Consider the following 23,534-nt stretch of genomic DNA (forward strand, 5'->3'; position numbering starts at 1 on the left):
TCCCTGCTGCAGCGTGCAGCCCTGTCTTGCACGCCTTCGCGCCTAGACTCGTTCTATCACCGTGGACAATAGTCTTCACCCTCTCCTCGGCCAGTGGACGGCTCCGGACATCTTCTTGTTCCCCAGAGCTGCACCGGGAGCCATTTTGATCTGGGCGCTCGGCGGCCATTTGGCGTGCTCCCAGCGGATTGTGCTGTACTGACGCCGGGGGCCGAGCGAAGGGTACCGTCTCGCTACTGTGTTTCCCAGAGTGGCAAAATTTGGGGACCAGCTACTGGTGGGCGGCTGAAGCGATGGCCGAAGGCGACCAGTCTCGAGGGTTACGACGTGATCCTGCGCCCGGGGTGTATGGGACGGCAGCTCCCTCTCATCCTGCGGCATCTCTCAGCCTTGCTGATGTTATGCATGCCCTGACAGACCTCCGTGTAGCTGTGCTTGACATGGTCCTGGACCTGCAATGCCAACCGGATTTCTCTGTTAATGCAGAGCCCTCGGATGGACATGTCGAACCCCCTGTGCTGTACACCTCGCCACATCCTGTGCTTGTCTGTGACTGCCACCCTGCTCAGACGGACTTGATGGGGCTGGATGAGAGTGATGTCGTTGCTGCCGAGCTACCCAGTTCTGTTGCAGGGATGTGTGGAGATCTTGGTCCTTGGCGGACACTGGGGACTTGTGTCTGGGCGCCTTGCCTCACGACTGCTTCGGGGCTTCCTCGCGGGTCCCACCGGTCCATCCTGAAGTTGCAAATGCTGTTTTTGTCGGCTGCCCTTCAAGCATTGCGGTTGTGCGTTGCCCCTTTCTGGATGGGCATTCACCGTCTGGCTCTGTGGCGGAGTGATTTTGGTGGCTGGCACCGTGCGCTGCAGTGGACCTCACCTTCGCCTTCTCCATCAACGATGGCTGTTCTAGATCTGGACTCCGTCGACATGCTGGATCGAAGGGGACAAGGATGAGGATGTTTCTCTCTTTCGGCTGTATCCGGTTGTTTGCTTTGCTGGGACAGTAATGGACATTTTGGGAGTTAAATGTTGGTCAGGTACTGGGTCGGGGTCCGGGGATGGGTAGCCGAGGGTAACAATGCTGTTTGTTTTGAACATTTATTTGGCCCTCCTCCGGTCTTATGTGATTTCTTTTCCTTCTTTCTCTTGCTTCTGAATTTCGGGTATTCTTGGGGCGACAGACACACTGCTTAGGGGGGGGTAGGCCGTAGCCTTCGCATGCGTGTAGGTTGGGGGGGTATTTTTTCTTCGATCGTTCGGTTACTATGGGCCTTATTTTTCTTCTTCTTCTTCTACTCTTTCTTCTTCTTATTTCCCTGGGTCAAGGGGTGGATTGGCACGATGTGGGTAGTGGCTGGGGTGCATATGATGTTTGATCGCTTTCTCTCCTGTTTTATTCGCCACCAGCCTCTTGTTTAATAGATAACGCTCGCTGATGCTCCTGCATATTGATGCCCATTTCGGTCCTGGTACGGATTGTTTGGACTCTGATCCTTCTTGGCTCCTATTACTCTGGACCTTTTACAAAAATGTTTAAAATTAAACCTTCACTTCTCCTACCTCTCGGCGGCGCACCTAATTACAGTGTAACTTGGATTAATCGTGTTCTGCTCGATATGCTGCTGAGTTGCCCAATTGCTTGCTGATGTGCTTTAAACGATTTCGAGGCCGGCCGGTGGGTTGTAGGCCCGTATTTGTTTGACTATGATGTCTAATAAAGGTTTTCCAAAAAATAAAAAAAAATAAAAAAAAAAAACTTTGGAAAATAACGGAAAAAGCTAAAGGTTACAGGGAATTCATAGTTAGGCTGACATTTCCCTTGTACAGATATTCAGCTATTATAACTCGCGCCCCCACAATGCACTGCTTATGACCTCACATATTACATCACTCATTACATGGTCAATGACATCACTGATGAAATCATTGAGTACATCTCAAATGACATCACTGATGACATTAGCAATGCCATCATCCACAGAATCTCTAGACCTCCCACCCACACCCCTATAGAACCTTGTATACACCCATTGCTACTGCCACTCCCACACAACCATTCACAAACCCATTCACAGAGCCATGCAAGTACTTACAAACCCGCTCACTGGCTCATTGATCTATACACACATCCACTCGCTCACCCATACTGTCACTCATAGATCCACTCACTCACTAATACAGCCATTGACATATTCACTCATATAGCCGTACAGGTGCTCACACAATGAGTGACTCACTCAATAAACTACTCACACAACCAGACACTCACCCATACATTAAATAATACAGTCAATTACTCACCCTAACAGTTACACACCCACCCACTTACTTAATCATACAAATAGTAACACATACTCACTCAGCTATAGTCACTGACAGAAGCATTCACTCATCTATATATCCACTCTTACATTAACTCACTCATGCATATAGTCACTCATATATCCCGCCACTCATGTATACTGCCTTTCATAAACTCAGTTACTCGCCAGTACTGACACATGCACTCAATTACCGACACAGCCATACAGACACTCACTCACCCATACAACGTTTCACACATGCAACATTGCCCCATACAGCCACTGACTCACCCATTTACTTATCCATATAGGCAGTCACACACCTCCTCACCCAAAAACACAGATATCCAGACAACCATAGACGTATCAGCCAACCATATAGCCATTCACGTACCCATTAACAGACTCATACACCCACTTAGACATTAACTGACAGAGACACACATTCATACAACCAGTCACTCACCCATACATTCACTGAGATACCTCACTCACTTATACAGCCTCACTGCCAACAATACAGTCCAACCGCCACATTTAGATTCAGGTGGGCCTTCAGGTTAATCACAGCATAGACCATACCTTCATAATTTCCCCCCTATAACTACATGTGCCCCCACCAAATTGAGATGGGTGGACATGTGGTAATTTTTTCCTGTTTCTTACAGCCAGATAAAACCTGGTGGTAAGGAACAGTGAAACATTTTAGTTCTTCCCTTGCCATGGGAGGAGCCTCCCATGGTGAGGGGCGCATTACTTGTTTTTCTTTACAAAAATCTAATTTTGAGATTTTCATTATGAAAAGAAATTAAATGAAATGAAAATAATTTTTTTATAGCGCATGGCTACCCGGAGGCATCCCAGGGCTTGCAGCTACAAACGGAAAGGTAAGAAGTGGAAGTTAGTTTGTAGGAAAAAGCCAGGGGCCTTATTTATGAAGGCCTTGCGCCGCCGGTGCGTCACTTTTAACATGGGAAAAAGTGACGCACCGGTGGCGCAAGGCCTTCATAAATAAGGCCCCAGGTTTTTATTTTCTTACGGAAAGAAAGATGGTTGTGCTCCTGTCGAAGAGGGGGGGGGGCAGAGAATTCCACAACCTTGCGGTGTTGTAAGAGAATAGACGACCCCCCCGTACAAGCCTTATTGATTCTGCTGAATTGTGCAAAGTTCTGGTCATTCGAACGAAGGTTTCTGGAGGCTTTATGAGTTTTAATCAAGTTGGCCAGGATGGGGGGGCCTTTGCCCTGGAGGTTTTTATGGGCAATGCAGAGGGCTTTGAAATGTACCCGTTCTTTTATGGGTAACCAGTGGAGTGATCTCAGCGCTGGCTTAGCTGAGGAGCGATGGTTGGTGCTCGTCAGCAATCTAGCGGCAGAGTTCTGCACCACCTGTAGTTTCTAAGTTACAGAAATCGGGGCTCCCAGATAGAGTGCGTTACCATAATCCAGTCTCGACAGGAACATGGCTTGGACCCTGATTTTTTTGGCTCTATCAGGAAGTTGAGGGAGGATTTTTCGTATGGATTTAAGTAAGCCAAAGCAGGTGGCCGCGGTTTTTCTGGCTTGTACTTTAAATGTGAGATTGTCATCAAGCCAGAAGCCAAGGCTCTTGATCACGTATTTTGGGGTCGGGCTAGCACCCATAGAGGGGAGCCATAGCGTAGGGGAGTTGAATGATGCCTTCCTGCCCAGTAACATCAATTCGTTTTTTTGATTATTAAGTTTTAACTGGGATAAGCCCATCCATTTTGATACCTCTTCGAGACAGTTGCTCAGACTCGGGTGAGACAAATCAGCCTGATTAAGAGAGACCACGAGCTGAGTATCATCAGCGCAGCTGATCAGTTCAATTCCGTAAGGGGCCACTATCTTAGCCAGGGGGGACATGTACACATTAAAAAGTGTGGGGCTAAGGGAGGAACCCTGTGGGACCCCACACGGCAGGGGAAGTGGTGAAGAGTGGCAGTCTCCTTCAAATACTTTGAAATACCTGTCGCAGAGGAAGGATTCGAGCCAGGAAAGAGCCTTTCCCGAGACTCTGATTTCGTTAAGGTGGGCTAAAAGGATTCGGTGGCTTACCATATAGAAAGCGGTGCTAAGGTCTAGGAGGATGATGGCCACATTGCCACCTGTGTCCAGGATCCTCCTATACTCCTCGACCACCTTGAGAAGTGCCGTCTCTATCCCTTGACCCGGGCGAAAGCCTGTTTGAGAAGGATGGAGTAGATTGGAGGCTTCCAGGAATGAGGACAGGTGCTGGTTTATGAATTTTTCTGCCAGTTTACTAATGCCCAGGAGAAGGGAGATGGGACGGTAGTTGGATAGGTCTCCGGGTTCAAGATTGGATTTTTTTATCAGCGGTTTGAACTTGGCCATTTTCCAGTCCAAAGGGACTGTGCCTGTTTCGATCGAGGTGTTGCTCAGGTTGATAACTGGAGACTCCATGATAGGCATGAAGAGCTTCAAGGTGTTAATAGGGACAGGATCAAGAGGGGAGCCACTTTTGATTGAGTTGAGGAGGGGGGATTGTGGTAAATAAATTGACCGTGCAATTTTTCCGTATAATTAATGACAGGTAAAAGAATAGCTCAATCAAATGAGAGGCAGAGTCCGTGGTATGTGAGTCATACGGGCTTTAATAAAAATGGCTCGAGCCATGGAAATCAGATCCATCCATACAAGGGTTCAGGAGGGGATATGCAATGATGGCAAAGATGCCAACGTTTTATTAACAGTACACAATATATATAGTAAAACTTACAATGGTGATGGATACAGTAGGCGTGACAAGTGAAAAGAATAAGATAAGAACACGTGTACAAGGGTGTGCACAGAGGCGTGTGCTGGAAACGTCACAGAAAGTGTCATAAGTGGGTGGATGCATAGAGGATTCTGCAGGGTCAGCAGAAACCTTTGACCTGGGTGCGCGCGCAATTAGTATGACGTGTGATTTACGTGAAACTAGGGAGAGCTGGGGGCTTGACTTTAGCACTAGTAGAGGAGACAGAAGTCTGGCATGTCAGATCGACCTGTTCCTATAACATATCTGATATCTCGTGTTTGGAGGATATTATATCTGAAGTAAAAGGTCTCTCGGGCAAAGGCTATTCTATACTGAATGCATATGTGTCTAAGTGTAATGCGTGGGGCCATGGGCCTACCATGGTAACAGGAGCAATTAATTACATGAAGGAGACAGGAAGGCTTGGCCCTTTGCTCTGCAGCCGGGAATATGTTTACCTATATCACTAGACTGGAATGTGTTTTCGAGGAGGCTGAACCGATAACTTGAAGGCAAAATACTGTTTTGGCAGGCAGGCAAGGCTGAGCCAGGCACCGCTTCGCTTGGCAGGAAGTAAGGCAGAGGTCAGGGATGCATCTCCAGGCTGCAGCTTTCAGAGGCAGAGACAGAAGTGGTTCGAAGTCAGAAATCAGGGCCTAACTCGGCAGAGCCAGGAAAGCGTAAAAGTGTACCATGTAAAGACGTTGGCATGGCATGTTTAGAAACTGAATTATCGATCCATTCATGGTGGATCTGGTAGAGGACATGTTAACGTTGGACGCAAATGCATTTGCGTCTTCATATTCGGTCATGGAGGGGAATTACATGTACTTTAAGCACGTACATGGAGACGTTGGTGTGCACGTTAGGGGACATACTTGACCATAAAAATTTCGATTACCTCAATCCCTCCTTGTCCCCTACGTTCCCTTCAGGATATATCTATTTTCATGAGACCATCTATCTGTTCATATAACATCATCTGCTCATTTTTTCTCATACGGGAACTGGAACGTGGTCTTGGATGTGGAACGCAGGCTGTGGCACACAAGCCGCAAATCGCTGGCCCACATTGTAGGCATAAACAACAACTGAATACTATGAGCAGTATGATTCCTAGGAATGACAGTAGTTTCCATCCCCAGGCTGATATTACACTCCAGAGCCAACCGGACCAAGTCCAGGAGCCTGGTGTAGCTGATGAGCTATTTCATGAAGCCTGGTTATAGCTTTGTATACTGATGGTGCGTTATTAGGAATAAACACACAACAACTGGATCCGATGACTCTACAAGCTCCGCCCCTATCGGCCAGGATGACGTCAAGGACAAGGCGGTTCTGAAGAACAACAAGTCTCATAGCAGACTGCTCTTCTGTTAAGTTACCTAGGGCAGAAGTAGTCTCATTCACTACTGCTTCAAGGGTTCTGGTTAACTTGCGTATTAGTTTACTATTGGAGACAGTACCTATGTATGGGAAAAATCCTTTATTGAAATCTATATATTGTTCTAGTGTAGTTTCAGTCTGATCGACAATTGGGAGACCTCTCTTCTGTCTAGCGTGAGTGAGGCGGGAATTCCTGTGATAATCAGATGGGGCTAGAAAAACAGGTGGCAATAGGAATGCAATAAAACAAGTACCATCCCAGTCTAGAGGTAAACGTATATAGGCTGTCTGACCACAAATGAAATAGGAATGTCGGGAAGCTTTGAAAGTAGACTTGCCTTTATCACTGAATTCGACCACAGTAGTACAATCACTGTGTCCTAGATGTACTGAACCACTCTTTCTGACGCATAATTCACCTTTTACTGGTAATACTGATATAGATGGCAAGTCTGGACTAGTCTCGGACTGAACATTCAGAATCATGAGGTTAAGTGTATAATTACCTAATCCATACACTTCATTTTCTAGATCGGTCCCTGTCATTTGTGGAAAACCTTCCTCGTCTGGGAAACATGCTTTATTCATAACTGTTTTCAGGTTTCCCCATATCCAATTGCCCTGGGAAACTCTGGATTCAGTGTCTAAAGAGGATATTAAACTAAACCAGGCACCACAGGAACCATTATGTGTAAACGGATAAGGAAAGAGGGGCAGAGCTCCCTTGTAGTTCTGATAGGGAGGGAGTCGGCCACATATCCAACAATTAGTAGCATTGCTGGTCTGGTGAGAATGGTGTGACATACGGATGAATGTATTGTTGCGCAGCGCAAGTCGATAAGACAGTTCATGTGGGGGCAGATCACTGAACGTGTGCTCTGCAGTGTCATTAGAAAAAGAATGTGCAATAGGAAAAAATATATGTAACATCCAACTTATGCAGATTATCGTAAGACTCAGAAAAGACATAATAAGTAACGTTAGAATGCAATGACTTCGGAGATTTTTACAATATTTTCGTTTCTTTATCTCCTGTCTATCTCTCTCTCTATTGGGGTCTATCTTATACATGTCAGGAACCTGTCTAACCGCTTCACCCAGGAGGGGACTTAAACAATTAAACTGTCTGACTTACTAGACCTTAATTTCAATCTGTACTCCTGGGGTGGAGTTGTCTCTAACAGGGGGAGTTTAGTATCAGTGTCTGGAATGCGGCAGTCCTGAGAAACAGTCTTTGGCGGAAGGCCATAAAACTTCTTCACGTGGCTCGAATGTAGCCACCCTTTCCTTCCTTCGATTTTGACTGCAGTCCTTGTAGTCATCAAAACGATTTTAGGCTCCTTCCAGCGGGGCTCCAGAGGGCTTGATCTGTCAAAATTGCGGACTACGACGATGTCGCCAGGAACAAGTTCATGTGGTTTCACCTCGGTGTTGTCTGGGAAGGCTGCCGCGACCTGTGAACGACATGATAGTAGGGCAGACATCAAGGAAGCAAGGTAATCTGTCAGCATAGAACTGTCAACATCTGTAATTTTACGGGGCATAGGCGTCCCCCAAATATTAGGAGGCCTACCAAAGACCACCTCATACGGGGATAGCCCTGTCATAGAATGAGCTACCATTCGCATATAAAAGAGGGCAACGGGCAAAGCTACCATCCAATCTACACCTTTCTCTGCACATATTTTAGCAAGACGGGTTTTTAGAGTCTGATTGTGTCTCTCCACGAGACCAGCTGCCTCGGGATGTCGAACACAGTGGAATTTCCATTGATAGCCTAACAAGAGTGAAACCTGCTTCATGAGTTCGGACGAGAATGGCTGTCCATTATCTGAATACACGACACGGGGCAAACCGTACCGTGGGAAAAATTCATGAACCAACTGCTTGGCAGTGGTTACGGCAGTGTAACCTGGGACTGGATATGCTTCTGTCCATCTGGATAGGGCACATACAACTACGAGGACATACTTGAATCCTCGGCATCTGTCCATCTGGATATAATCCATCTGGAGGACTTCAAAAGGATGGTCGGGAGGATGAAATCCACCTCGTTCCACGGGAATACCTTTTCCTGGATTGAATTGACAACAGATCATGCAGGTACGCGCTTTCTGTTTTGCTGCTGCTCGTAAATGCTTGTTGAACCAGAGATTCTGTATACTGTCTAACATGGCTTTCTCTCCTAAATGTGCTGGACTGTGTGCTGTGTTGATGATGACTTGAACCATAGAGTCGGGGAGAAACCATGTGGTCTTTCCCTTCGTCATCCATCCCTGTTCTGTCTGGACCCCTCCTTGTTCAGTCCATTTCTTGATTTCATCTGGAGTAGCATGTGTCTGTGTGTCTATTACATCTTGTGTGGGATCCCTGACTGTCATGCAATGTGTCAGTGAAGTCACATCAGTCTTCGTCATATCAGTAGTATGAGTATGAGTCTTAGCTGTATGTTTCGCTGTTCGATCTGCCAGGTCGTCACCCTGGGAAATAGTGTCTGTGACTTTAGTATGTGCTTTGCACTTCATGATGGCTATGGCTGTAGGCAAATGAATTGCTTCTAACAGAGCTTGAATGAGGGGACCATGCTGGATCTTGGCTCCGTGAGAGGTCAAGAAACCTCTCTCTTGCCAGAGGACACCGAAGTCGTGTACGACTCCAAATGCATAACGTGAATCTGTGTATATGTTTACTTTAAGGTTCTTGGCTCTTATACAGGCTTAGGTCAGAGCAATGAGCTCTGCTGCTTGAGCTGACCGGGTGTCAATGCGATGTGTTTCTATGACTTCAGTTCCAGTGGTCACTGCATTTGCGGCCACTAACTCTCCTGTGCTTGTTCTCATACATGAACCATCCACATAAAGTGTCAGGTCTGGATCGGGTAATGCAACATCTGTCAAGTCTTGTCTGGGTTTCGTGATTGTGTTAATAATTTCTACACAGTCATGTGGAGTAGGGTCTGTTGTGTTTGACGGTAAAAGTGTAGCAGGATTTAGTGTATTGCAGCGTCTGATCTCTATGTTTGGTTGAAACAATGTCAATTCATAACCTGTCAGTCGTGCTATAGTCAAGTGTTGAGTCTGTGTCCTGTTTAGGAGAACTTCCACGGAGTGTGGGACCTGTACTGTCAATTGGTGTCCTAATACTATGGAATCGCTTTGTCTTATTGCTAGAGCCGTTGCTGCAACTGATTTTAAGCACGCAGGCAAAGCCTGGGCTACTGGATCTAATGTACTCGAAAAATAAGCACACGCTCTGTGTCTGTCTGCCTGAACCTGAGTGAGAACCGATAACGCTGTGCCATCGCGTTCTGTGACAAAAAGTGTGAAAGGTTTGCTGTAACATGGTGTTGCTAAAACAGGTGCTTGACATAAGGCTTTCTTTAATTCGTCAAAAGCTTGTGTATGTTCCTGAGTCCAAGGGAGGACAGTCGAAGACGCTGCCTCCTGTGTTGTCAACTGTATGAGTGTCTTAGCTAGATATGCGTATTGAGGAATCCATTGTCTGCAGTAAGAAGTGAGTCCAATAAATGCTCGTACTTCCTTCTGTGTCTTGGGTTGTGGAAGATGTGCAATTAACTGGATACGATCAGATGTTAGCTGCCTACCCCACTTGGACAGCAAGTGCCCAAGGTATACCACTTGCTGGGCACAGAATTGCAGCTTCGTAGGAGACACTTTGTGTCCCTTGTCTGCCAGAAAATATAGGACTGTCAGAGATGCATGTTCACATTCTTGTTCACTTCGGGCGGTGATCAATAGATCATCGACGTACTGGAGTAGGGCAGTGTTAGTAGGCATGTGAATACTGTCAAGTTGTCGTTTCAATGCTTGGCTATAGATGCTAGGACTTTCTGTGAATCCTTGAGGGGCGTGTGCAAATTTGAAGCTACGGCCATTTAAACAGAATCCGAAAAGGTACTGGCTTTCCGGATCAATTGGGACACTAAAGAAGGCGTTCTTGAGATCGATTACAGTAAAGAACGTTGCTTCTGAATCAATAGCTGTCAGTAAAGACGAAATGTCTGGGACCACTGGGTATTGAGGAACAATACATTTATTTAATTCTCGAAGATCAATCACCAACCGATAGACTGGAGGTGCATTCGGGTCAGTACGTTTAAGAATCGGAATGATAGGGGAATTACAAACATTCGAGTCGGTTTCTACAACCACTCCTTGTGCAATGAGCACGTCAATGATTTTCAGTAAAGCCACTACAGCATCAGGTGGTAGCTTGTATTGTCGGATTCGGGGTAGTACAACTCCTGGCTTGAGTGTGACACGGTATGGTGTAATGTGCATACAACCTACATCAGTTGGACCTTGTGCCCACAAATTTGCAGGAACACTCTGTAACCTGAGATCAAAATCTCTCAACACATAATGACCCTTAAAGTCACGTAGGAACAACCTCACTCCTTCCGGAGAACAACAAATTACAGCTCCTAGAGCTTTCAGCGTTTTAATACCAAGCAAGTTTTCTGGACATGATTTCGTAAGTAACAAATCTGTAGTACGGGACAATGGACCAACTGCAAGGGGAACTGGTTTCGATACTTCATTAACAATAGGTTTTCCTGAAAATCCAAGGGAAACATTCTGTGAGCCTGAGAGGGGTGCCCCTGGAACCTCGTCATGACTAATGGTAGTTCTGCTTGCCCCTGTGTCAATCAAAAATGTTCTATCCTTTCCCAATACCTGACTATGTACATAAGGACCCTCTTGATCCACAGGAACCTCAATAAGAGGCAAGCCAACCTCCCTCTCTAGGCTGTTTCATGTATACTGCTGATAATCAGGGTAATCGGACTGTGCATACTGGTACATCTGCTGTGTGACATGTTGTGTTGCGGCAATGGGTTGGGGCTGTGGTACCGCTACGGTCTGTTGTGGAATCTGCATAGGCTGCACACTCTGCGGAATATGTTGCTGGACCTGGTCCTGTCTAGGTGGACGCGGTCTTTCTTTCGTTTTACCTGTAGCTATGTTGTGCTTCAGAACTGTACATTCATTTATATAGTGACCTGGCTGTTTACAATAGTTGCAGATCCCTTTAACAGGAGCTGTCGAATTATTGGACTGTGTCGTACCCCTTTTCTGACCATCAGCTGGAACTGACTGAGCTACTAAAACCTTCATTTTCGTGTCTTTTATACGTCTCTGTTCATGATCGTGTTCCTCTCTAATTCTGTTCTGGTGATACTGTAACATTTGTAGCATTTGGGAAGGCGTATTTGCTTGCCATGTACTTTCAACTTTCAATACACGGTTCTTAACCTGGGGTAAGGAATTCTCGACTAATTTGGTCACAAAAAGATGCGGATATGACTCGCTACTTGTTTTCAGGCCACTATTAATAATAAAACATTTCTCGAATCTAGAATAAAAATCACTAGTGTCTTCGTCTTGTTTCTGCTTACAGGCTGAGATTGCATCCCAGTCCTCTTTTTTAACTGTCAGTAATCTAGGCAAAACTTGTACTAAAAATCCTGGTAATGCTTTAGTTTTGTTCCCGAGACCTAAACCTGGGGTACGTGTCTTGTCTTCGTCTTCTAATTCAGTCCAGACAATCTTTTTATCTCCCACCTCCCATTCTTTCTCTTTCAGTTTTTCGTAAATACCAGCCGGCAACAATACTTTTAACATTTTAAGAATGTCTGAATACGTGTAATCTCCCATCAATAAAATGTCTTTTAATTCTCGGTGGAACCCTGCAGGATCTTTATCGTGACAAGGTACTAGTTTCTTCATTTCCAATATTTCCATTTTGGTCAAAGGAGTGTATACGAATACGCGTTGAAGCGTATCATCTGGCTTCCGGATTGGGTGTACTTCTCGTAAGGGATTCTGTCTGTCTAGGTGATATGGCTGTCTTACTGGGGGTGGGACAGAAACAAAATGTGGAGTCAGGAAAGTTCTGTATTTGTGACATTGTTCTAAAATGGTATTAATCAAATCGGTACCTAGGCCTCTCCATCTTTTCAAGAGTAAGTCGTCTAATATATTATACAAGGGACCTGGATCATAATGCTGATTTTCATATAGTGTAATGAGATGTTGGATCATGTACATACCAGCTAGTCGCTGTTCGTCTGGGGAAAGGCTAAAAAATGTTTGCGCTACTGAATCATCATTATATACGCTGTTATTATCGGCCCACTGTGCTGCGGACCGTGCTAGTTCTTGTTCACGCATTGTATGTAGTTCATTATAACCTATTCTTTCTCTCAGTATTTTATCAGTATGTTGAAATACATGTTCAAGAGAATATTGTTCTGGAATGGGGGAAAAGAAACGTTTCTTGTTTTCTAGACGAATTGGTCTGTCAAAAGGTCTGTCTAAAGGATACTGTTTAGGAAGCTTCGCTCTACCTACGTACGCTATTGTATCTTAATTCTCTACTGGACTCTCTAATTCTTCCTCCTCTGAGGAATCATTTTTGTCTGACTCGGCTGTCCTTTCGGTCTTCTGTCGGATATGTATTGCTACTATTTCTTTACGGATCTTTCTGGACATGGCATCTATACAATTCTGTTTATCATGTTTACAATCTGCAATATTCTGACTCCATTTTGTCAATACCTCCATCTCTTCTTGAACAACACCTGGCCGATCTTGTTCCCTTATCAAACAATTAATCAAGAATCGTAATATTGACCCTTGTTTCTCAGCTTTCTGATATGCCATGGCCTCACGAATACATTCTGGTCTCTCCCCAGTTCTAATAAAATTATATATTTTGTCTAGATGGTCTGGCATTTCTGGTAATGTCATCAAATAATCTGTAACACGTCGTAGACGTAACGAGGCTAACATCATGTCCCCTTTCTTGCCAGGTACTGGATCATATCTACAATCTGTAATATACTGTCTAAGCTTTTCAGATGTGATCGCTTTCGGAGTACGCTGCGTTGCTAATTCTCTGATTGTCATTCGATGTACTTGTGGCGGGGTGCGGTGGTGGCCTCCTACGGCACCTCCTGAAGCGGAAGCGTGGGCATAGCCTGACTGTGTTGTAGCTGTTGAGGTCATGGCAGGTGGAAGAGGTACATTCAATGGGGGTGGACTCTGGGTTGCAGTTGTCGCAAAAGGATTATGAGGACCAATAGTAGGGGGAACAGTAGCAGGGGGGCCGGTAGTAGTAGCAACAGCAGTAGGGGAGGTGACAACATGCATGGGAAGTTGGTGACGTGGAGGGGTCGTGGCTTGAACAGCCGGAGCAGGCTGTTGTACATTATTAACGGGTGGTACGGATACATTGGTATAAGCTGGAGCTACGCCATCTAAATAGGAAGAAAGGAATATGTCGGCTGCGTTTACTCAGAAACGTGCTGGACGGGTCTTGAACAGGAATTCTCTTGTATTCAGAGCACACTCAAAAGACGCTCCGACACTCAGGACAGCCACAGTTGAAGTACGCATTCGTTATTGGAATGCGCACCTCATTCCTGCCTCGAGCCGAGAAACTCTAGACCGGCAACCTTGGATACCGCCGCGTCTCAAAGCTCCTCCATTACCTGCCTCGTGATCTCGCAACACGGACAGGCACAGTCTTAAAAATAATGTTGACACCACATGATGTCTTCTCCATCGCAAATATTTAAAACCCACTTTGGCATGAGAGACGTTTCTTGAGTTTTGCTTGTCAGACAGAGTGGCAGCTCAGGAAGTCTTGACAAACAAACAGCAAAATGCATTGAAAGGAACGGCCATGATGGTGGTTTCTGCCAATACCTTTATAAACAACCTCCTGCTAGGTGGTCATTTATACATTTGGCAGGCAGAGTAGTCACTGCCTGGTGGACATAAAGACCAGGCCATTGATGACTTTACCATCTGCCCAAAAATAAATTGGACCCTAAGTATTCAAATCCCATGCTTATCTACTTAATAAAGTACATCTGCCCTTACTTGAGAATAAATGCCCTGAAATGGAATAGATTGTTCAGTGCCAGTTCTAAATCTATATCATCAATAGCATAGGATGCATTTTTGACAGTGCTTCAGACAGAATCAAAATCACTTTTTACTGATGCCAACAAAGGGTAACCCCTTGAACTGTGAACAGCCAACTGATAATTAGAGACAGTCCTTGTACTAATTAATCGCAGGAGTTCAATTCTGCTCCACGGACAGAGTTTGCAGATTTTGTGTGATCCTGAACTCCGCTCAGAGTGCGGAGTTCAGAAAAATCTCCGGCTCCGTGACGTAGGGGAGTTTGCCCTGCCACACTGCCACCCACCCTGAGGGCTTCCGCAAGCTTACCTTGTCACGCTGCTTCCGTGCCCTGCCCTGGCTGTCTTCCTCCTCCTGCCTGTCTTCTCTCCACTCCAGGCTCGCTCCCAGGCAAAACTAAACCGGAACATCACTCTTGGGACGACTGCGCATGTTTGCACGCGTGCATGCGCAGTTCAACCCAAGATGTAGAACATAGGAGATTCGTTTTGCCTGGGAGAAAGCCCGGAGTGGAAACGGAGACAGCCAGGAGGAGGAGGACAGCCGGGAGGAGGAGGACAGCCGGGGTAGGGCATGGAAGTGGAGAATCGCAGCGCCGTGACCAGGTAAGCCTGCGGCAGCCTCGGGTGGGTCAGGTCAGGTGGCAGGGCCGGAGCAGAGCAAAATTCCACTGAGTTTTTAGCCAACTCCATGAAATTCCATGAAGTGGCACTCTGCCAACTCTGCCCACCCTTAGTACTAACATAGTCTGTCAGTCTGTACTTTCTAGTCATCTGTATTTGTTTGAGTAATTTTTTAACATCAAATTACTTATACAGGTGGAAATTGGTCTCTGTACTCCATGCACTACTTGAAAAGCAGGGAAGAAGAGAAAGAATAATTCTAAACTAGTGCTTCTTTCTGATAGACCGTATGTTTGATGGTCGCTTTTAGACCTCGCATAATTAGCGTGGGTTTCCCCTGTATTTTTGCCTTTGCCTCCTGTGTTTTTGCTGAGGTTCTAGGTGCTTTGGGCACTTTTCCACCGCTGTTCAGTGCCAAAGTGCAAGTGCTCCCTTTGCAAATGGTTGTTATGTATTGGTGCTTCTATAATTGGCTTATTTGATTTACTTGTCAGACCCTAGTATAGTGCACCGTGTGTTCCCAGGGCCTGTAAATCAAATGCTATTATTAGGTCTTCAGCACTGGTTGTGCGACCCACATAAGCAGCCTGTGAATGTAACCCAGGTCTGCCATTGCAGTGCCTGTGTGCAGTCTAGTACTGAAATGTCGACTTGGCAAGGGCACCCGCTTGCCAGGCCTTACCCTTCCTTTTCTTACATGTTAGACACCCCTAAGGTAGGCCCAATGTACCCCTATGGGCAGGTTGCAGTGTATGTGAAAGATAGGACATGCCCTGGTGTGTGTGTGTGTGGCATGTCCTGTTATTGAACTACTGCCAATTTAGTTTTTCAATATTGCAAGTCTACCTGTTCCCGTAGGATAGAAGGGGGAGTTTGCTTGTAATATCTTATAAGGATAACTACCCCTAGTACCAAAGTAGGAAAATAAAGTTTAGTAAGCCTGAAATCAGAATGTTAAATAGCATATTTTTGTGAGGGTGATTTTTACATTCAGAGTTTGAAAATACCACTTTTAAAAATAAGATATTTTCTTGCTTAGCCATCCAGTGTGCCTCTGCTAGACTGTCTAGCTTTAGATTGACAGGGGTTGGGGATGTGCAGTGGCTCGAGAGAGCCTAGATGAGTCTGGGCTGGGCTGAATAGACCGGTGCTGCATTTAGAGTAGGTGGAGGAGATTTCCTTTAACCTGATTTGGCCTGGTCTTCCTTCGACAATGCTTTCTCCACCTCCTGCCAGGAAGCTTCACCAATGAGGACAGAACTGGTATTGACTGAGCACAGGGCTTCTCTGCCAAAAGAGAACCAAGGATTTTGTAGTATAAATATTGTGGCCCAGACCCCTGACTTTTAGATCACTTCTGAGAATCAAGAGAAACCTTTGCCAAGGAGAAGAGCCAGAGAAGCTGAGGCGGAATACTGCCCCTGTGCTGTTTGCTGTCTGGGTTTGGCCTGCAGTGAAAGAGAGAAAGGACGTTGCTGCTTGCTGTGTCCCCTGCATTCTGACCTACTGAGAAATGCCTGCCAGTCTTTCCAGGCCTCTGAAGGTTGTTTTGGGACTGGAAATTGAAAGAACAGAGAAAATCAATGCTTCGCCTGTTTCCGATGTATGACAGCTGTGTGAAAGAAAATTTCCGCCCGTGGCTCAAGTGTCTGCCATGCGATGAATCCTGTGCACCGATCTTCAATGCCCAGATCACCACACCGATTCTGACGCAGGTCCGGTTGGAGAACAGCCAACGCATCGCACCGTATCTTCATGCATGGCATCAAAGCGCCAAGTCTGTAGCATCGGTGGGGACACAGTAAGGAACCAATTCATCACCTCCCCACACAATCAGAAATCTACGGATCACCTCCTCTCCGGTAAGGAACCAATGCATCACGTCCTCTGCGCAGCAATAAGGAACCAACACATCACCTCCTATGGCGCAAGGAACCAACGCTTCACCTTCCTTGAGTAATAAAAAAACAACGCATCACCTTCCCTGTGACCCTTTTTGATTGCATTTTTAGAAGCATCCAAGATACTATTTGTAAAAGTGTTGCATCTCACATTTTCTTTGATCTGAACTGTTTCTACTTTTTGAGAATCATATTTTTGATACAGTATTGTGGATTTTTGTTGTTTGGTCTTGTTTTGGTTTACATAAAGATTACTGGTTTTTCTAAACTGGTGTGCTGTCCCTTTGCAGTGTTTTTACTCTATAACTGTATGTCTGAACAAATGCTTTACACACTGCTTCTGAGATAAGCCTGTCTGCTCGTGTCAAGCTACCAAGGGGGTGATAAGGGGTTATTTTAGAAGTGTATCCCCCCTTACTGTGACTAGAAGCAAGGGTCCCTATTTGAACAAAGGTACCTAACTCTGCCAACTAGAGAAGCCCATTTAGAAATTTCTATATATTTAATGTTCTCCAACTTCATGAAATATACCCAAATGTATATCTGAATCTAAAATAGGTTTAGGGCGTATTCACAAAGTGAATTTTGTAGTATGTTTTGCAGAACTACAGTAGTGCTACTAATGTATATTAAATGCTATTCACAAAGCTACGAATCTAAACCTCCACCTCTCCTATCTTTAGTATGGTGAGATCCACACACATATACGTTTACTAAATGTGGGAGGGACCGTGGAGTGGTTGGAAATAGGGACATTCTTACATCCAAATGGGAGGTACGTAGGGATGAGCAAGGATGACCTTAGGCAGATTAAGGCATCGGCTTAGGGAGGCACATATACCCACCCACAAATGAGTAAGCCCACTGCTATTCGCAAACTGCACTTCAAAAGACACCACAGCTAAAAAAGGGCCCACTACAATAGTTACTCCTTCTCCAAGCTGGAGTAAGTCCAGTACCACACATGGCCAACAGCCCCCATAGAACATCATGGAGTCAGGAACTCAAAATAGAAAATTTACAGAAAATAATGTTAAATTAAAATAAATGATTTAAAATAGTTAAAAATATATCTCAATATAATTTAATGTTAAAAAGGTAAAGTAAAACATGTATTATTATATTATAGAATATTGTAACACCAGTTATAAAAAAGACCCGGCTGGATCTAGACAGGTTGAATAATCTTCATTTATCATTGGTGGGGCATGGGAATGTTATTAAAATGATTTTTTTGCCGAGGTTTTTATATTTATTTAGAACAATTCCATAGGAATTCCAAATTTTTTGGTTTAAAATGTTAGAAGGGTTATTTAATAGGTTTCTTTGGGCACATGGGAAAACTAGGCGGGCATTACGCTTTATGTCTTTACCACGGGAGAGGGGTGGGTTTTCGATTCCTGACCTAAAAAGTTACTATTGGGCCTCTGCTCTACAGTATATGGCCGTGCTTATAGGGGGAGATCCCTTGGACGGTGAAGTGGGAAATTAACTGCCCGATGTGTATAAATTGTTATTGGGAGATAACGCGCAGAGGTGTTTTTGTAAATTCATGGAGCCTTGTTACTACAAAAGAAGTAAGTTTAAGACTTTGATCGCTGCATTGTGAGTATATGAAATATATAAAGGATGGTATTCATGAATGGGGATATTTATGTCCTTGATTTACAATATTTGAATATTGCACAAAACTTACAGCTGAAAGTGGCAAGCTGAACAGCATGCCAGCAATCATGAGTTCAGCCTCGAATCCCGCACTGTCACAATTGGCAAACTGACTTCAACCTTCCACTCTGAATTGTAGATTAGAAGTGCAGAGTCAAGTCTTAGGTGGTGATCTGAATCCTTCTGTACGGATCAAAACTGGACCAGCTTACACACTCATGTCACTCAAATGCATGTATCTCCATGACAGGGAAGAACAGCATATGCCATATCTTTGAGTTTGGTCTGGTCTTGTTAGTGACACAAAAGTTGCAATTTAGGTGCTGGCCTGAAGAAAAAAAGACACTGTTTTGGAGGTCTCACAAGGTTGAAGCTACCCGTTCAAAAGTGAGCGAGCAATGTGTACATAGAAACCACATCCTCATTCAAAGTTTCCTCAGCCTCAAATCAATCCTTTCCCTTAAAACATTATGATCAGTCTTTTTCGAAGCAACACATTCCATGCAGTCTCAGAAACTGTCCAGTCAATATCCCTGCTGTCCACCATACTGCAACATTGACAGATATGCACATTTCTGAATTCTCCTCCAATATATTGGAAACAACCATTCCTGTGATGGAGTGGTGTGGGTGTTCTAGCCCTTTCTTCGATTCCTCATGCTATCCTACCCTGTTAACCTGCATCCTGTTTAGGTATGCGTAGATAGACAGCTGTGCATTTCTCTACTCTTCCAACACACTGTCATGGTGTAAGTGAGAACTGTTGCTATTTGAGGTTCAAACTTATACAACTGCCACACCGATTCAAATTAAACCTGGGTGTAAAACCCTGCTCTGCTTGTACAGTTTGCAGAGTTTTTCCTACTCCATGCTCCGAGCAGGAAAAACCTTACTCCAGACCACCTCCAATAGAGCTATCTTAATGCGGGCAGGAACTGCAAGGCACTACCACTCGCATTGAAAAATCTTCCGTTCGCATTGAGGAATAGAACATCTACTTGAGCAGAAGAAAGAAGCAGCACCCTCTTGTACTGTGCGTGGTGCCGCTCACGCTGATTTTACAGTGTGGGACAAACACCTGGCACTAAAAATAAGCACGAGCACCATGACGTATTGCACTCCACTGCTTGCGACACTCTGCGTAGTGTGGCAGAGTTTTTGGGTTACTTATCAGGCCTAAATAAAATGTCTATATTTTGGTAAAGCGAAAGACCTCTGCAGCACATGATTATTTCTTACTCTCAGCTAATGGGTGAATGAATGTTGGCTTATCACCATGAGATTACATTTACAACAACATATGACAGGCGGTTGGATTGGTTGAATAAATTTCCCTTTCTGTGGGTAATGATCATATGAGCTCTGCAAGGCTTCCACGCTGTCTTTTCGCACAATTTTGCCAAAATACAGGGTGAAAAGAATCAAGCAAACATGACCACAGATCCTATCCTAATAAGTTTCCAATTATATTTAAGTGCTGCTATATTATTACATTGTGATGGATTATTATTGTTGAAAATGTGTTTTTGGAGAACAATTGCTACATGAAGTGGCTTAAATTGTTCTATAGTAGAGTAAGACATTGGATTGTGATTTGTAGGGTGTAACTACCCACCTCAAGAAATGTATACAACCCTTGTCAGAGTGAACCATCTGAGTCACTAAACTACCTGAACTCAACTCCCTAGTTAGTATGTATCACACAGAGCAGGGAGGCTCTACTTTGGTCAATGTTTGAAGTATTTATGCAGTACCAAACAGAATTAAAGTAAAACAATAAACAGTAACATTTTATAAACAAAATGACATTAACCTGAGACAAAAACAATAAGAGGAACTATAGCTATGTATTTTCTATAGTTTTTAAATAACAATAGTGACAAAAAGCACCAATGATAGCCAATGGTCATAATAGACCGGGATCTAGGTGCTATTTAACACTTACAGTAATGAAACCTGGGTGGGATACACCAATTAAGTTCATCCTGGTCAAAGATTAAACCTTTTGACTTTTGTCTTTTAAGTCCCAATCCACAACAGGAGTAAAGTTCTAGCGCTTCGCTTTTCTTTTGAGGAGACACATATAGTCTCACAGGAAGAGTCCACTTCAGGTGCATTTGCCACTGGTCAGCTAGGTAGATCCAGGAAAAAGATGTTTCAGCTTGTCTCCCTGTATCCACACAGAAGGTCAGACAACAGAATCTTGGTGTTTCCTTTTTTGTCCTAAGTACAAGAGGGAGCAGGTTCAGTCATTCAGGGCTCCTCTCAGGTCACAGACAGGGGGAATCAGTCCTACTTTTTCCTACTGCATGTCCAGATAGTGTCCTCAAGAGGATATTGGGAATGCCATTTTTATGCCTGGCACTTGCTTGTGGGTAGGAAATAACTATCATCCCTCTGTAACCAATGGAGTTAAAGTCTCTTGGAGTAGCAGTACCTACAGGAGTTCCTTACTCCTAAAATCCAAAATGTGTAGAGCCATTTGCCCACCGAGAGGTGTGCCCAGGGAATTGAGCAGCCCCTCCTCTTGGTACACTTCATCCATTTTCGGGTGGCAGCTCTTTTTCTACTTGGTTTGGTGCATGTCTGACTAGGGAAACAAATGAAAGGGGCTGCCCAGGTGTCAGTTAACATGTGCCTGTACCAGGGGAGGCCCCTTTGAAAGTTTCAGGGTTCACCTCGACTGGCCATCCTCTCAGGGAAACATAAACACCTCCCGCACCACGTCTTTTGTCTCTGCTTTGGAAGCAGTTTGCACACATTATCCAGGGTCATTCAATGGCTGGGTTTCAGTTAGCGGGTCAATGTAAATCAGCCTTTAGGAGTTTCAGGCAGGAAAAAGGTAACTTTTGAAAAGTTAGCTTCCCTTATTATTTAGTAAAAATCCAACTTCACGATTGATGTTAGCATTTAATAAATAATAAAAATATGTATTATTATTTAAAAAGAGGTTTGACCTGTCGAAATGTGTTCTTACAAAGCTACAGTCAGGCTACAATGGTAGGCCACCATCTTTATGCCAGTGCCGCAGTCCACTGGTGATGTTTAACTTCCAGGTCCAGGGTACACTTTGTACTGTATACTAGGGACTTACAGATTAATTAAATGACCCAATTAGGAGAATACCAATTTGGCCTAATTTAGAGGGGTAACTCAAGCACCTTAAGACTGGTTAGCAGGGGTAAAGTTCAAAGACACCTCCGGGTATTATCTCATGTTATAAATTCAAATTACATTTAATTTCATTTCAAAGAGTTTAAAATCCTGCAAAACTGTAAGGTCCATCAAAAGAAGTAAAATCTATGGTGACCATGCATAAAAGGTGGCTATTCTATAAGTAAGTTTTGTTGCTTGCCCTTCTGATCATCTGTTGTGGGGTTTATGATTTCAAATTGTTCTAATTTATATTTCTTGTTGTGCAGTTTTCTTCAGGAAGTTGGCATATGGCGCGCATCCGGTGGAGGTAGCAGAGGAAGTTCTTCGAACCGTTAGCAGAAAGAAACAAGAGGTCATGATGGCAAACCCAATTCCGAAGGCAGCAGTTTATGTTAGAACCTTTTTCCCGGAATTGTTCTTTGCTGTTGTGGCTTGCGGAGTCAAAGAAAAGCAGCGCCTGGAAGAAGAGAAATAATTAATATACAAACATTTAAAAGTGTAACAAGCAATAAAGTTTTTCCTTACTGCTCCGAGCAACATAATACTTACTTTGTGCCTAGCAATAACAATAATAATATGTATGGCGTCCATAGGAAGCCTCTATTGTTTACACCAGGTTCTAAATCTGGTAGTTCACTGGTATGATGTAGCAACAGCTGATAACAAATCTCGTTACCCACTGTTGCTACGTCATAAAGAAATTCCAAACAGGCTGATAGGGCCTATATTCATAGGTCTGCTTGTCTGCTTTCACTGAAAGCAGAATGCACAGCTCCAATTTGAGGAAGGAAGGCAGGAAAGGTGGTGAGTGTGTGTTAGGGATGGCACGTAATGTAGTTTTGTTCACTTTGGCACAGGGAGGAGAGGTAACTTTAAATATGGCTTCCTCATTACACCCTCGCAATTGCATGGCAGGTAAAAGCAGGGGCATATGATGTGGGGGGGCATATATAACAACAGATTACAGATGGGCAAAAAGTGAATTACAGAGATTTGCATCACCCTTGGATTCAGAATGACATCACTTGAGCTTTACTCTCATTGTCTATTTGATGTCACTGTGAACCCCTTGGGGAAAACATTTCCTTAACTCACTGTTACCCATTTAAAATGCTATATATTATGCATGGCTCTCATAGGAAGTTGTTAGGATGAATAAATGTATTCTGAATCTAGTATTTCACTACTAAGACTTAGTAATTATGATTAACAGAAATTGTTAGCCACTTTTTCAATGTCTTAAAGAATTCCAGGCTGCTCTGACTGAGCAGCTCTGGAGAGCAGGGAACTGAGGTTTTGGTGGGGAGGTAAAGTAAGACACAGAAAGTGATAATGGTTGGTGGTAGGAGGCCAGGTTTTCTTTTTACATTTGGGACAGGGAGGAGCAACCATGTTATTTAAGGTTCCCCATTACTCTTATGCCCTTGCATATCAGTGGAAAGCAGGATGTGATGACTTTGGAGGCCATTGATCTCATAAAAGTATAGATCAATAAAACTTGAATTATGGGGATTTTCTTTATTTTGAGGATCTGAGTGACATCATAGACAACTCGAGCTACCTCTTAATTTACTGGTATCCATCTATAATTCTATGTGTGATGTATAAATAGCAGCACAATTACAAAATATATTATAGTTCTACATCTTATGTTTCTGTACTCAGTTACATGGTTTGGGTGTTAAAAGATGATGGTTATACAAAACAGCTATCTCTCATCACAATTTTAATCCAAATTTGTTGTGACTATATTAATTTCGGA

General features: G+C 44.1%; 1 protein-coding gene across 1 annotated transcript in view; it reads left to right on the plus strand.

Moving 5' to 3' along the window:
- Nucleotides 1-23,280, plus strand: part of DHRS7C (dehydrogenase/reductase 7C) — a 293,773-nt gene extending 270,493 nt beyond the window's left edge. The window contains exon 7 of the mRNA XM_086930545.1: nucleotides 22,039-23,280. Coding sequence (XP_086786671.1) covers nucleotides 22,039-22,247 — 209 coding nt within the window. The 3' untranslated portion in view covers nucleotides 22,248-23,280. The remainder of the gene's footprint in view (nucleotides 1-22,038) is intronic.
- Nucleotides 23,281-23,534: the final 254 nt, after the last annotated feature.

The sequence above is a fragment of the Lissotriton vulgaris genome, chromosome 7 (assembly GCF_964263255.1).
Source record: "Lissotriton vulgaris chromosome 7, aLisVul1.2, whole genome shotgun sequence".
Lineage (NCBI taxonomy): Eukaryota > Metazoa > Chordata > Amphibia > Caudata > Salamandridae > Lissotriton > Lissotriton vulgaris.